Source organism: Equus asinus, chromosome 22, assembly GCF_041296235.1.
Source record: "Equus asinus isolate D_3611 breed Donkey chromosome 22, EquAss-T2T_v2, whole genome shotgun sequence".
NCBI classification, from domain to species: Eukaryota; Metazoa; Chordata; class Mammalia; order Perissodactyla; family Equidae; genus Equus; species Equus asinus.
In genome coordinates, this window is record NC_091811.1 from 47,755,494 (window position 1) to 47,771,952 (window position 16,459).

General features: G+C 41.4%; 1 protein-coding gene across 4 annotated transcripts in view; it reads left to right on the plus strand.

Annotated features, from left to right (window-relative positions):
* The window catches only part of ANO6 (anoctamin 6), a 188,307-nt gene that overhangs the window by 71,614 nt on the left and 100,234 nt on the right, over window positions 1–16,459 (plus strand). For all 4 annotated transcript variants that reach the window (XM_070494727.1, XM_014860463.3, XM_070494729.1 and 1 more), the window contains one exon: window positions 913–992. In XM_070494727.1, coding sequence (XP_070350828.1) covers window positions 913–992 — 80 coding nt within the window. The remainder of the gene's footprint in view (window positions 1–912; window positions 993–16,459) is intronic.

Consider the following 16,459-nt stretch of genomic DNA (forward strand, 5'->3'; position numbering starts at 1 on the left):
TATCCATCCATTAGTCACTCAGTAGCTGTCTCTGTTATCAGATTGACTGTCAGGCGGTATGGCAGGGCTTATGTTCAAATAACCCTTATTTTCCTTAACAATGGTCCCAAAGCCCAAGAGTAGTGATGCTAGCAATTGAGGTATGCCAAAGAGAAGCTGTAAAGTGCTTCCTTTAAGTGAAAAGGTGAAAGTTCTCAACTTAATAAGGAAAGAAAAAAATTGTATGCTGAGGTTGCTAAAATCTATGGTAACTTTTATTAGAGTATATTGTTATAATTGTTCTATTTTATTATTGGTTATTGTTGTTAATCTCTTAACGTGCCTAATTTATAAATTAAACTTTCTCATAGGTATGTATGTATAGGAGCAAACGTGGTATATATAGGGTTCGCTACTGTCTGAGGTTTCAAGCACCCACTGGGGGTCTTGGAACATATCCCCCACGGATAAAGGGGGACTGCTGTACTAGAAAATTTTGTTTGGCTCCCAGTATATTTCCATCAGATAGCTGTTCATCAGATCTTGAAACAGAACATTGCTTCCCTGAAATGACTCCACATCAATTCCCTGAGATGTAGGAGGAAAAAGAGCATCAATAGGCTAAAGTGTTCCTTAGCTAGAGTTTTGTAACTTTTAGTTGCTTGTCCTTTCATGTAGAAGCTAAGTGATTTTTCCATGGTAGATCTAGCCTAGAGCATTTTAAGCCCTAATATCCTACAAGCATGGTGTTGTCCGATAGTTGGAACAGCTGCTGAAGATTTTGAGTGTCCCTGAAAGCTGAAAGTGTTGAATAAGATACACCTGCAAGTCTGCCACAAATGCTCAATATAGTTGGTAAGCTGATTTAAAAGAAAAGTGTATAAGCCAATGAAAGTTCGTGCTTCATGTATTTATTCGTTTGTTTATTCTTAGTGTTGGGAAACCTTGAACAGACGATTGTCCCCACTTTTGGAAACCTGGAAAGTCAGCATAATTTCCGAACCCCAGAGACTGTGAGTACTGCTATTCTATCTTAAATTTGTGTCGGTTAGCTAGGGGTTTTTTCACAAAATGGAGATAAAGGTTTTTTTATGGATTCTTGCCTTCTGTGGCGTTAGATGTGGCGCAGGTCCTGCTGGTGGCGACTGTGTGTTCAGAGCTCTGGTTCTCTGGGGAACAGGTGACGGAACTGCAGCGTCTTGGCATCAAGCTCTATGTAGACTTGCTCTTCAGACTACTTGTAATCACAAATGGGAACTCATTCTGCAATAAAACAGCATCATATTTCTGAAACTCCCCTTTCATTCATTGATACCCTTGCTGTCAGTTTCTGCTGTTAGTAATTCTGGAAACCAATCTTTACTGAGCACAGGCAGTACATTGACCAGTCTGATTCCCATTTCATTGTGGAGCCTTTGGTAATACAACCTATATAAATATATCTTCTAGGCGTAGGAATATTCTATTGGTTGTTCCTACTAAGAGGTGAACTAAATGCTTCCACTAAATTAGACTCATTAAGGATTATCCATGGTTTCTACCCTCAAGGAATTAAAAATCTTATTAGATGCCGCTGTGATTTTATTAATGCCTTGTTTAAAGAGAATCAAGCACATAGGAGGCCTTGTGCAGAATGTCCTTACTAAATAGATTTTATATTAGGCTCATTTGGAGAGGGGGATGGGAAGAAGTGTTTCTCTGACTCAGGTACCATATTATTGCACCAGATGTGTAGGAAAAGCATGCCAAGAGCCACCTAGATTTACTGATTTTTGCCCCTGCTGCAAATGGCTTGTCTACCACTTTAGCAACGCAAAAATCTTTTTTTGGTTTCTTTTCAAAGTGTGATATACAGTCGCCACTCCAGTAATTGGCAGAGCACAATTGTATTATCGATAAAGACAAAAAGAGAACTCATTATATACTTTTTCTCTTCTCACTCACTCACTATGGGTTGCCCACTCAATTCAGCCAAGAGTAAGGAAACTAGGCAGTGCTCTAGACTAAAAAGGATCGCACATAAAACTGTATCCACAGTGCCATTTTATTTCAAAGTGTGGGACTCCTGTGGTGTTCTAGCAGACTGCCTACTGTGAAAATCACTTGGATGTAATAGAAAGACACAGTATTCAATGACTTCCTTATTATATTCAGTGAGATTTTCAGTGAAGGAAAATTATGAATGCTCACCAATATTCCTGCATCTTAAAGTAGCATAATAGTTTTGTGATTTTTCTGACTTCTGCAGTTAGAGCCCCAAAGCAGAATGGACACAGATATTTCACATTTGAGGATGATATTGGTATGGACTCGTGGAGCTGGACCTTTGTTATTGTTACTTTCTAACTGCTTTTTGCTGATCATCTTTGAGCAACATATCTAATCTGAAAAGAAGTGTGCACAATAAGGTGTTGGTGTGCCTGGTAAACATATATATGGTTCACACCAATTCCCTGTGTGAAAATAAAAGTATTTTTCTCAAAAACAGGTTTTAGTGTATTATGATGTTGGAGATCGGCATGCGTCTGTGGTGTCTTTGCCACAGACAGCCTACACTGGTTATTACACTGACGATCTTCCACCTTCAGTGGAAGATCTTGACTGCCACCTTTCCCTTTGCAAGGTATGAAGACTGGTGAGTCTGAGCTAGAATGTGCACACGTGGAACTTGAGGGTCACAGAATATATTTATTGTTTTGAGATACTTGTCTTACCCATGAGTCTGCGAACGTTCAAGGTGGAAGGAGATTCTTAGGCTAAATCTGCATATTTCTGTTTTTCACTGTTACACCTCAAGAGTACCTGGAGTCATTTCTTTAGGCCACACTGGTGGAGCTGAAGTTGTGAATCCCCATTTCCTTATGTGCATGATTGATGTCGGATTTCTATATCCTGCTGTTATCTTTCTCTTACTGAGTATTCATACCATGTTCAGGAAGGAATCTGTGATTTTCCTCTGCTTTATGGATTTGACAGATCTGACGCTCATCGCACGCCACATCTTTGCAGAGAGTGTGCATAGCTGCCTGTATTTCTCCTCACATCAGTATAGCTTGTGTACTCCCAATTCCATAGTGAATATTCGGCAAACTGCGGTCTCCATGGTAAACAAATGGGAGGTGTAGAAGGCACCTTGAGAATAGGGTACTCAAGGGAAGCAGACATGGTATTTAAGCGTAGCCTCTTTTGTGGGCAGAAAGTTACGGCATCAGTGAAAATGGGTGGCTCTGGTCCTGGAGGCAGGTGGGTTGGGCAAATGGCAGGACAAAATCAGGTAAGTTGATCCAAAGCAAAATTTTAATCAGAAATAGGGGTAGCAGTACTAACCTGGGAGCAGAAAGAACCGAAAGGCAAAGCAAAATGGAAACAGACTGAGAAGAAAAGGAGCTGAAAAACCAGTATTCTCCTTTCCTGCATCTGGCATTTTGGAAGGTCCAGCTGCAGTTTGCTGAGTTGAACTGAAACAAAGCGAGGCATAGTCCATGTTTACTCAGGCCTTATCCTCGAATAGTTCAGATTTTATAAGGATCAAGAGCCTGGTGTTTTTATATAACAGGTGATTTATGTAGTTTGGCCAGCAGGGAGAACAAAATGCTTATCATTATTAGTTTGTTTCCTTCAGAATTTCTGTTTTCTTTTTGTTGGAATCAAGGCCTAAGAGAGCAGTGCTGGTTGAGTAGCCTTGGTTACCAGCTTGATAAGCACATTAATGTTTTCTTTCACAGCTCAGGTGTCTATAATGTGACTAGTCAGGCAAAGCTAGCACTTTATGTAGAGTCTATGTAAATCATGGGTGAATAAATGCTGCTGTGAACCCGCCGTGTGGCCTGCAGACAGCAGCCCACCTTATCTTCAGCAAGGCCCACACAGGTTCTCCTTCTCTGCTCTCCAGTTTGTCCATTGATGATCTGTCATCTGCGAACCTATGTTGCTCCTCTCCACCTTTCATTCCACTTTACAGACTGAGGCCAGTGAGTTTAGCCAAACGATGCTGAAATGTTAAGGGGTGACTAGAGATGTGGACATAAGGCATGTGTGGTCTTGCTACCCCCAGAAACATCAGAGAAACTGGGAATGTGTTGAAACTAGACATAGACCCGCTCTGAGATGAGGGGGATGTGTGGGGTGGGGGTCAAGGTGAAAGGGACCTGGCTAAATGCTGACCTTACAGAGAGTCACTTGGTGATCTCACTGTGCTGGGAAACCATCTCAGTCCCAGTTCAATTTTTTTATTTAAGCACAATGAAAATCTGGTTTATAACTTGCTTTATTAACATTTTATCCTGAACATTTTCCCATGCTGTTTTTCCCTCTGACGTTATTGTTATTTTCTCTAACATTATGTATTCCCTTGTGTCAAGAACTATAATTCATCACATTGTAATTTTCAAGGCAGTTAGTTGAAGGGGAATCTAATCAGGGAAATGGTGGCATGGCTGTCTGGAACCATGTGATGGGTGACCATCATTTTGGGACATGGACCCTGAAAATAGACAGAGTACATGATGATAGGTATGAGAGTCTGGGGAAGGGGATCAGTCATAGTGAGCCTGGGGAATGAGTACCAGAGACCCAGATCACCTTGCAGAGTTCAGGCTTAGAAGCAGAGACTGCAGAACTAGGCAGTCTGGTTAGAACCGAGGATAGAGAGTCCTCCCGGTGGCGATGGAGCGGATACAGGTGGTTCTGCAATATGGTAGCATGCAGGTACAGTGCATCCCAGGCTCCCCTCTGGTGCTTCCAATCCCAGGTCTGGTTAAGAGCAAAGGAGATCTGAGGGGCCAGGGCAGGGGCTCAGCAGTCACGATTGGCCCAGCAGACCCCAGATTGATTCCAAGCCCCAAGGAGTGGGGAAAAAACTGAGGATTGAGGGGTCAGTAGGAGGAAAGGTTGGGTAGTGGTCAAGGCTCTTTCTAGAAACCCTTCCTCTGCTGGAACTGACCCAGGAACTCAAATGGGCCTGATTGCCTGAGTACCCATGGGGTGAGGGATATGTGTGGGCAAGAACTCTTTCTAGCAGCGGTGAATGTGCTTGCAGCCAGCTGGATAGAAACCAGGCTGTGGTCTACATGAAAACACATGGAAGGAAAGAGAAGGCTAAGGAATTACATTTTATGATCTAAGTCTCACTAGTAATACCCCCTTTTCCGATCTCGCCAGGACTTGAGGTTTATAGATAACTCTTCTGGCTTTTTAGAGGCAGGAAGATTCTTATCATCTATGTCTCATGCCAGTTGATGATATTTTCCTTTGTTTAGCTTCTACCAAATTTGGAATAAATAATAAGAAAGAGTTACAGCTGGGAAAAGAGTCTTAGGATTACAATAGGATAAACCAGGGAAGATGCTGAGAAAATACAGGATTTAGAAAGACTAAACTAGAAGAACAGACTCAGGAAGATGAGGATTAAAGTGGAGCAAATGTATGTCCCCTTCGTTCAGCACACATGGGTATGCAGAGAGAAGGAGGTCTGAAGAATAGTTATCCCATTTGGGATTTTGTGTAACTGGCTCCCTTTTTGAGGGATGATACTAATTTGTAGAAAATACTGTTGATTCCCTGAAATTCAAGTTTGATTATCTTTAACGAGGTGAAAATATGTGTGATCCCTAAGAAAGAATTAAAATGTTAATTCATTCAATAAATATTTACTTGATGTCTACTATTTTAAGCACTATAGTGAACAAGCAGAAAATATCCTTGCACTTGTGGAGCTTACATTTTGCTGGAGGAGACATAAAACACACATAAAATACATAACATGTCACATGATAAGTCCTTCAGGGAAAAATAAAGTAAGGATTGTCTGTGTGTGTGTTGTGGAGGGGGCTACAGTTCTAAATGGAGTGTTCAGGGCATATCTCACCAAGAAGGTGACAAGGGAAAAGACCCGAAGGCAGAGGTGCTGGAGCAAACTATTTGGAAATTTAGATGGAGCATTCCGGGCAGAAAGAATAGCATAGACAAAGGTCCTGAGGTGGGAATTTGCGATATGTTTGAGGAAATGGAAGGAGGCCTCCGTGACTGGATAGAATGAAGGATGATGAAAGTAGTAGATAGTAGGGACTATATAGGCCATTGTATACACTTTGGTTTTACTCTGAGTTATGAAGTTATTTGAGGGTAAGCCTTTGGAGGATAAACTGGGGGTAGGACGGGGGGAGGTTGTTGAGCAGAAGAATGACTTGCTCTGACTTCACCTATGTTTTAACAGAATCACTTTGGCTGTGGTGAGAATAGAGGAATAGAGAATGGAGGAACAAGAGCAGAAGCAGGGAGGCCTACTGGATTTTTCAGGAATCCAAGTGAGAGGTGGTGTTGGCTTGGTCCTGAGTGTTGATTATGGCAGTAGGGAGACATACGCAAATTCTCAGTATGTTTTGAAGGTAAGACCAATAGGATTTGTTGACAGATCAGATGTGAGGTGTGTGAGAAAGAGCGTCAAGAATGACTCCAAAGTTTTGACCCGGACCACTGCAGAAGGAACAGTTGGAAGAAAGAGTATGCAGAGGAAAATCAAAATTCTGTTTTGTGTGTGTAAAGTTGGAGACGTCCAAGTGGAGATGTTGGTATACATTTGGATGTATGAGTATGGAGTCAAAGAGAGGGGTCCAGCTAGAGATCTGGGAATTGTCAGCATACAGCTGATGTTTAAAGCTGTGGGACTGAATGAGAACAGCAAGCGACTGAGAGAGGTAGAGTAAGGAAGAGGTCCTGGACTGAGCCCTGGGGGCTCCATTGTTTTACTGGTCGGGGTGGTGAGGAAGAATTGGCAGAGGAGGCTGAGAAGGAGGAGTCAGTGAGTTAGGAGGGAAACAAGGAGAGTCTTGGAAGCCAAACAAAGAAAGTATAAAGTGGAGGGAGTAGAGAGGATTCATAATGGGAGGGGAGAAAAGGAATTAGATACATGGAATTTAGATAACACTTTCAAAAGTTTTTTGCTGAACAAGAATGCAGATAAAGGAGATATTATCTAGAAGGGGATTAGGGTGAAGAGAGTTTTTTGCTTTATTTAGTTAGTTTTAAGATGGCAGGAATTACTGTTTGTAAGGTGATGGGAATATTCCAGTAGAGAGAGAAAATCTGAAGATGTAGGAGTGAGAGGGAAGAATTTCTGGAATGACATCCTTGAGAAGGAAGAAGGGATGGAATCTTGTCCATAAGTGGAAGGGTTGGCCTACCCCCATAGCTGTAGAGATGATTCATTCTTAGAAGTAGGAGGAAGCCAGAGTATTGGGGCACAGGGCGAATTAGATCAGTAGATTTTCTAGTAGGAATTTGTTGAAGTTTTTTCTTGATTGCTTCTTATTTAGCAATGAAATGGGAAGCAAGGCATTAGCTTAGATTGAGGAAGGGAGAAAGAGGAAAAGGTATGGTGCAGTTATCTGGGAGTAAATGCACTGGGAAATGTAATATGATTGTCTGGCAGCCCTAAGAGCCCACTTGAGGTTGGTGGGCATGATGGTTGTGTGCTTTTCCCATTCAAGTCCAGCTTGGGGGAGCAGGTATGGGACAGGCAAGGAGTTGGCTATAACCATTTGGGGATTTCCCCAAGTCACTTCAGCAAAGCAAGACAAGGGTAAGAGAGTTACTGGTGTTTGCAAGAGAGTAGAGAACCATGGACATGGGGAAGGTGAGGCAATACGATCAATAGATTTAGACTCTAGTGGGGTTTGATAGTTTTGGCATCAGGTATTGGAGAGAGTGAACTGGAAAAAAATGAGGTGGTAGTTGAAGAGTCAGATGTTTATAATTGAGGGAGGAGTTACAGTAACTGGTAAAGACAGGGTCTGAGATATGAACATCGGAATGAGGGGCTGAGGCTGGGTGGAGTTGCGAGACAGGGTGTTGGAAGCATAACATGTGTGGATATGGAAATCCCCAAGAATTATGTCAGGAGTAATGTATTGGAGAAATAACAGTGAGTCAAAACTTAAATCTCCAAAGAGTGAGGGGGCAGTAAGTTAGGAGCAGTAGATGGCTACAAAAGGAGATGACCAGAGAGGTAGGAGGAACATCTGGAGAGTGGCAGATAGAAACTGAGAAACACAAGAAGTGGTGAGTAATTTTGGGGGTTGCGTAGTGACTCAGTCATGTCAGGATTTCTCAACATCAGCACCACTGACATTTGGACTGGATACCTCTTTGTTGTGGGGAGCTGTCCTGTCCATTGTAGGATGTTCAGCAGCATCCCTGGCCTCTACCCACGAGATGCAAAGGACCCTCTCCCCAGTTGTGACAACCAGATATCTCCAGACATTGCCAAATGTCCCCTGGGGCAGAATTGCCCCAAGTTGAGAACCACTGAGTTAGGTGTATACTGAAAAGGCATTGAGGTCACTGGTGTCCTTATATAGAGCTATTTCTAGAGAGTATTGGGGATGCCAGTCTAATCCAGATTAGAGTGGATTATGGAATGAACATAAGAAAAGAAAATAGAAAATACTGAGCTCTCATTCAAGGAGTTTGACTAGGAAGGGCTGGAGGATGAGAGAGAGAGAGAGAACTGAAGGAGAATAGGAGAGCCAGAGATGATTTCCTTCTGTGAGATGGAGAGCCTTGAACACGTTTAAATATTTATAAGGAGGATCTATATGAGAGGAACAATTGAATCTAGAGAAGAGTAGCTTTGAAAAGGGCTTTCCAAGCACATGTGAAGGAATCACCATTAGATAGGAGCATTAGATAGGAGCAATGTCTCCTAAGGTATACTCATAGAGAGTTGATGCTGTTGGTCTGTGGATTTGATGGAGAGAAGCTGAGGGAGTTCCCATCCGACAGCTTCAATTTCAGCTGTTGAAAGTGAAGAGAACACTGAAGGAGTTGGCACTTTGAAGTGTTGTGGAGAGCAGGAGACCAAACTGACCTGGAAAAACCTGGAAAAAGTTCTAGGTTTTCTGGGCAGTGGTAAGGGCCTGTGTGGGGCTGATAAGCCTTAATTTACAATGATGCCAAACTGCCCTTCTATGGCTTTCTCTAGCGGCACTTAGACACAGAAAAAGCAAATGGCAGGCTTCAGCCAGAGTTGGGGCTTTGCTAGATGGGCATGATGGAAAGAGTAGAGTTGGCCAAAGTGTTACTGAAGTGATGAGCTGTAAAATGTAACCTTACAAAGGAGGGCAGGGAAAAAAGAGGATCTGCAGATTGATTAGAAAGAGTCATGGGGCCTTAGAGGTCATTGTGAAATCAGTAGATATTATTTGTGGTCAGAAAGAGGGATTCTTGAGTAAGTGATTTTGGAAAGGGAATTTTTCAAATGATGGCAAGGTCCAGGCTGGGACCATGGCAGTTAGTGCATGAAAAGGAGAAGATCATTGGTGATAAGAAGTCAAGTTACTGAGGGGCCAAGGTGCACTGGTCATGCCTGTGGATTCAGATGTCCTTCTGGTGTGATAGAGGACTCCGACTGGACAGGGAAATGTGAACCAGGGACCAAATTTCCAATGAACCAGAAACGGAAGCTGGGAACTAGGAAATGATAGGCTCTAGGAAACTCTGGACAATATTTACTTGCATGGACCTAAAAGGAACTGATCTTCCCCCAAGAACATTGAGGAGTAATGGTCTGGAAGTGACACAGAGAACACAGGGAATGTCAGTCTTACTTCCTTGTCTTGAAATGTGAAAGCTGTGAGAGAGTAATCAAAACCAGCTGCCCACAGGTCTGCAGATTTTTGTTTCAAAGCGGTTGGTCATGTTTTGTTTCAAAGTACATTAAGCATCCTTTTTTTCCCCCGAAATCCAGACTTCGTTTTGGTTATTTCTAGTCAAAATGACCCTGAGGCAACTGAATTGGTGCTGGACCTCTTAAGAGAGATTATGGTCAGTCCAAGGTCTTTCTGGCTAATCCCACAAACGCAACTAAATCCCAAGGTCAGCCTCCAGCTCCCAGGATCTTCACGTTCCTGAAGACTGGGAATAAGTTGGTACCCTCCCGTTCAAGCATTTCTTGACTTGCACTCGTGTGCCTTCTCTAAACAGAGAAATAGAGTGGCTTTGCCTTGTAGCTTTTGGCACTAAATTCACCAATCTAAAAGAGTAAAGAAGCTCAACCAAAAAAACCAAACATAGGAATGTTAGCTTGGCAAAAGGTCTCTTGAAAGGGGAAACGAAATCACAGATAAACTGGCCGGTAAGAACTGCTAAATTGGTTCATTTGCTGTGGTAGGAATTCACAGGGCATATCAACGTTGAAAGCCTTTTGTGCGTTTAAGAACAAAAAGTGATGAAATGTGTACTTTGCCTGAATATGGAGGAATGGGGACCTGTTCATTTGTTTTATGTGGCTGATTCAGGAGCTACATTTGTGGATTTCTAGGATTGGGGGGTAGGAGCAAAAATAGTTTAACATGCCAAGATCTCCATCGCAAATTTCTTTCTGAGTCAGTTCTTTAGAATGCAGAATGTATTTCCCCAGAGAAACAGTCATAAATGGTGATTAGGCTTCTAGGTCCAACCAGGCCACACCCACTAAAGTCAGTTTAACTCAGAGTGCTAACAAATTATCATTCTGTACTAATAATCCGCTGGAACATTCCAATCTTATTTTTTCCATTATTACTAAAAAATGTGAGAGTGAAACTAAAGTCTAGAGTGAGTGAGTGAGTTGACACTTGTGAAAAAATATTTAGTGCGATGAGATTGATGGATTTTGAGTTATGGTAGACCCTGAAGAAGCAAGTGATTGGTCCAAAACTTGAAGACGACAGAGATGACAGAGACGAGCTTATCAGCTTCTCTATTGTTTTGTCTTTTCTGTTAATGAAGGCGAACTTTAGATTGAAATGATTCAAGCCCTCGTGAGGGGCTATAGAAGCCCATGCTGCATGAGGATATTTTAGAAAGGGATATATAATTGTTCCAAATGAGTTTAAATTCCTGGCTAGAAAAATTATGTATCAGCCATGGTATTAAAAGCGCTTGTAGATTTGCTCATGGAACCACAGTTGGTAATCTTGAGTTGATATGGGAACCGGGACAGGTGCCAGAATAGTATAGGGGGACAAATGTGACAATTTTCAAAAAGGGGCAGGGTTAGGGTAAAAGTTGGGCATAGACTAAATTCTGATAAATGGAGACATTGAAGCTGGAGCATTAATCTCTGGGAATAGTACAGAATGAGATTTTTAAGCAGATGGTTTGTGAATGTTAGGAAAAGAAAAGGTCATCAGGAGCCAGCAAGACTTCAATAAAAATAAGTCACGTCAAACTGAGCACATTACTTTTTTTTTAAATAGGTGCTATTAGACTGGTAGAACAGGAGAAAGCCACAGACGTTTTTGCGTGTTTTGATTTTACCAAGGTATACGGAAAAATTGCATTTAAATACGGAATGAAGAAATGTGGGCCTGGTGAGAGTGTGTTTTTCTGGGCAATTGCTCTTACCAAGACTGTGGAATAATGGACAGAAATCAATTTGTAGAGGAGACAAAAATCAATATGAATTAAAGTAAGCTCCTGCTCCTAATTCATAAATATCAGTTGCTTAAGTAAAGATCCTAAGAGCTGAGGCTAATGACTGGTCACGTGAAAAGCCTAGGTATTCGGCTAATTAAACTCAGTATGAATTGAACATGTAATAGCAGTGTCAACAAAGTTAATGCAAATCTAGGTTGCATTTGTACCTATGTGTCCAGAACAAAGGAAGAACTAGGCTTCTCCTGTTCAGTATTGGTAAGGGCACCTCCCATTATGGGCGCTGCATTTTAAGGGGAAGCATGTTGAACGGAAAAGGGTCAACATGGTAGTGGATCCTGACACTCAGGCAAGAACATCACAACAAGTTTAAATATTTGATAATGATAATTGGTGGATGGAGTTGCAAAATATATTACGAAGACCCACGAATAGAAGGTATATATAGGCAGACCGATGTCATTTCAGTAGAAAGACATTCTCATAATTCAAATACCTTAACTCCTTGGAGTAGTTCAAATTCAGATGGACCGGATAACAATCTAGGCAGGCGATGATGAATGCTTGAACCAGGATGTGTCCGTGGGGATGCTAAGGAAGGGCGTACATGTGTTATGTGTAGCAGGACCTGGTAGCTGATAGAAAGTGGGGAATGAGAGAAAAAGAGGATGTTTCTGGAAATATACCACCCCAGTGAGTTATATGTGGCTCACTGATGAATCTGAGTTGCTTTCATTTTATTTTTTTCCCTCGTTCAGCTTATTATCATCATCAGTCAAATTATATAATTAATTAAAATCCTTTCCTCCATATGACAGTGTTCATTCTACCTGGTTTTATTCCCCTATTTTCAGAAACCCTTGACTGTAAAATGCTTTGTGAACTCCTGCCCCACAAAGGATCCCATTTGAAATTCAACAAGCTATCTATTATCTGGGGAATGTCAAGATTAATTTGACAAAAACATGCGGGAGGAAAGCAGGGAGCCCTGGGCATTCGGAACAAAGATGTGCTATCAGTATTTACTATGGAACTCATTTGATTATAAGTCATCTAGAAGCATATCACAGTAATGGCCAAAAAAGCCCACAGAAGCAAAAGAATTGAGTTAAAGTTGAGAGTCTGCTGGTAAATAACCTGACCGTGCCGTGACCTAAAAAACAGCCTTAATGTAAAAAGTTGTAATAAAAATTTAAAGAGAAACACAGAACTTGGTGGAAATGTATACACGATATGAATTCACGGGATTCCTGGAAAATTCAAAATGAGAGACCAGTGGGATTTCAACTGTAGCTGTTCCTCCCATATTCTGAACTCTTAATTAATTTGGAAGGCTTAAGGGCTTTGGAAAGATGATTTAAAATCCTTTTATTTCTGAAGTCCCACTAGTTAACTGTAGTTTTGCTCATTTCAACAAATAATAATAAAAAGTGCATCTTTACTGTAAGTCTCAAATGTATTCCTTAAGTCTATCTCTGGTTAAGACAAAACCCAACAAACTATAAATATACTTTTACCTGGAAAACTCTAATGGCTCCTTCAAAAAGAAAATGCATTTATAGTTCCTTCTCCCAAGTCACTTTTTGAAATGTAGATAAATGTGACCTGACAGATTGTAATAACTAGCAAAGAGCATTTTCATTAATTATAATGGGCAAACCAGTAATACGGATCTTTACGATGTTAGTAGGAATTAGAGTATGTCAAGTCAGGACCGTCCTTGGAGCTGGAGTAGAATTTGACTGCTAAGCCCACATCCCTTAAAATAAAAACATATAATGCAAATTTGGACAGATCGTTCAGTGATGCTAATGATGTACCACCATTTCAAACAGTAAATAGACTGTCTTGTGAAATAGGAAAGTAAGAAGATTGAAGAAGAGAGAGGTGAATGAGACGAGATACTTCTGAGACTTTGAAAAGTGTTTCTACTTTTTCTTTTGGTAAGGGAAAGTCATTCTAAAACTCCCTCCAGGAAGCTGAGTGTAAGATGGAATTGCAGGGAATTGCGAGCCCTCTGTCCCTACGCAGCCCTGCTCTCGGTCCCCTGTGGGCAAGTCGCTTTTCCTTTTAGGACCTCCATCTCTTCGTGTATAAAAAACAGAAAAATCAGCACATTTTCATCGCTGGGGTGTTGTTCAGTGACTGCACTGTGATTGAAAAGCATTTCAACTCTCTTAAAAGCATACTCATGAAATAATAATACAGTGAGAAGTCTTATCTAACATTTATGGGTGCTTAGAGTTGACAAAGCACATTGCAGGCGTGGAGCTAGCCAGCCTTGAAGTGGCCACAGCCCCACCTTCTCATCCCCTTTTCAGTGAAATCAGACTGTGTTGGCAGCAGGAATTGGTTCTATTCTCCTTAGAAGAGCACACAGGAGCATTTGTGACTTAGGCTCCTGAGAAAGTAGATACAGGCACTTAGGTGTCCACCAGATTATCAGTGAGTTGAGAAATAATCATACCCAGCAAGATTATAAAATGCCAACAGTGCTATCACTGCTATCAATAAATAAATACGTTGAGCACTTACTAACACTTGCTAATAGAATTTTCAATTGAACTAGAAATAAGAGCTATCTAAATTATGCACTATTTTGAATAAACCACTAGCAGTGTCACTAAATTTTGCAGTAAAATTTTCATTTATTCAGTCATTTAATATTTATTAATCAATATGCTTTGAGGAATGCCAAGCAGCATATCTCAGTGTTTACCCTCAGGGCCAAGAGTGGGTATACTGTTGCCTCTATCTCCTGCACATTGTCTTATTATCTGACAGATGTTAGTCATGCAGTTGATGCTGGTTGGTTGATGGTTGAATGAAAGAATGTCAGGCAGTGTGCAGTGTTGGATGAGTTCCAACGGCACTTAGAATGAAAGCGCTAGAAGGGTTCAGGTTAGGACCACAGTTCACAACCCCCTGCTGTGTGGCAGAATCACCTCAAGATCTCTCTTAAAGAGTGAAAGCCGGGCTCCACCTTCAGGTGCTAACCTTGGTCTTGGTTAGAACGTGAATATGTCTATGTAAAGTTTATGAAGGTGACTCTAATATGCAGCCAGGTTTAAGAATCACTGTTTCTGAAAAATCAGATTTGTATTTTTGAAGGAGGTGGTATATAGCTCAAGTTTGAAGAGTACATTTCAATAGGTACTGAAATCTGTATCAAAATCTGTACCAATTAAGGTTTTACCAGAAACCAGGACCAGTGGGATATATATATACACACACGTGCACACACACTTATGTGTATATATATGTATGTGTGCATATCTGTAGCTATGTACACACATGCTTGTGAGTGTGCAGAGAGAGAGGAAGATATTAAAGAGATTTATCTCAAGGAATTGGCTTCTGCTGTTGTGGGGTCTACTCCATAGGGCACACGGGCAGGAAGGGCAGCCCGGAGACCCTTGAGCAGGGACTGACCCTGCAGGCTATAGGTGGGATTTCTTGTTCTCAGAGAAGCCTCAATTTCCCCACTAAGGCCATTTAATTGGATGAGTCCCACCCAGATCATTGAGAATAGTGTCCTTTACTTAAAGTCAATGGATTATAGATGTTAACTACATCTATAAAATACCTTCACAGCAACACCTAGATTAGTGTTTGATTAAATAGCTGGGTACTATAGGCTAGCCAAGCTGATGCATGAACCTAACTATCACAGTGGATATGCTACAGGAGGGTATTCTAATGGCATTCCATAAACAAATCAGTGGAAACGAGGGAGGTGCTCAGTTTGTATTGAGCATAGAGTTGCTCTAGGGGAGTGGGAGGAGATGAAGTTAGAAAGATAGTTTAGGGTCTAATGTAGAAGTGTTGGACTAAGGGTTGGGACGTTTGAGCTGAAAAGACAAGACAATGCTATAGCAGCACTGTCCAACAGAACTTTCTCTGATGATGGAAATGTTCTGACTCTGCTGTCCAGCACGATAGCCACTTGGCCACACGTGGCTGTGGAGACACTTAGAATGTGGCTAGTGAGACAGAGAAACTGAATTTTGAATTTTGTTTAGTTTTAATTCATGTATTTAATTCAATAACACATGTGACTAGTAGCTACTGTATTGGACAGTGCAACTATAGAGAGATCAGTCTGGCAGGAGTATACAGGATGCATTGGAAGGACAACCAGAAAGCAAGCAGGCCACGTAGACGATGCTTATAGTCCCAGTGTAGGGGGTGTGGACGCAGAGGAAGTGGAAAGGAAGAGAGATGAGAAGTGAGGGAGTAGGGAATGGAATCAAAGACAACCTTATGGTTGGCCACTTCTCTATCTTTCCGGCCACTTCTCTGTCTTTCCCACCACTTCTCTACCTTTATGCTTTCCCCTCCTCTTCCACCCAAGCCCTTCCTGTCTGTTAGATTTCCTCAGAGCTCATCCCAGCTCATCTTTTCTCGTTCTTCTCACGCTCACTTCCTTAGCTCCAATTACAGGCTCTCTGTTAACAGCTCACAAGTTCATATTTATAGTCTTAGATCTTCCCTCTCAACCCCTGACCCCTGATATCTCCACTTGGAAATCTCACACTCTTACTGGTCCCCTCCCAGTCATATTTCTCGTCCAGTTTTCTGAATTTTGATAAATATAATCGTCATCCTCTTAGCTGCACAAGCCAGAAACCTGAGAATCCTCCTGACACCTTGTTTCTGATCTGCTGATTCTAAGTGTAAGTTCAGCTTCTATCTGTCCCTTTCTCTCATCCCTGTTACTACCCCATCAGAATAGGTTGCCACCTTTCTTCTCTGGACTCGTGGAGTCTCCCCATGACCACTTTGCCACCCACTCTCTATTCTCTAAACAATTCCTTTAAAAACAGAAATCAGATCATTTCATTTTTTTCTGTGATGTGTAATGAAATCTTCCTCTTGTTGCTTTATCTGTCGTGTCACAAAATGTCACAGGATAAAGGATTAATTAATTTCAGTTGATTTATTTAATAATATTTATCCATTTAATATTTCTATAACCATATTAAGCTGGTACTATTGGGAAATATCACTGAAATATATCCCTTAGGGCATATACTCTAGTGAGACAGACAGACAATCGAATACA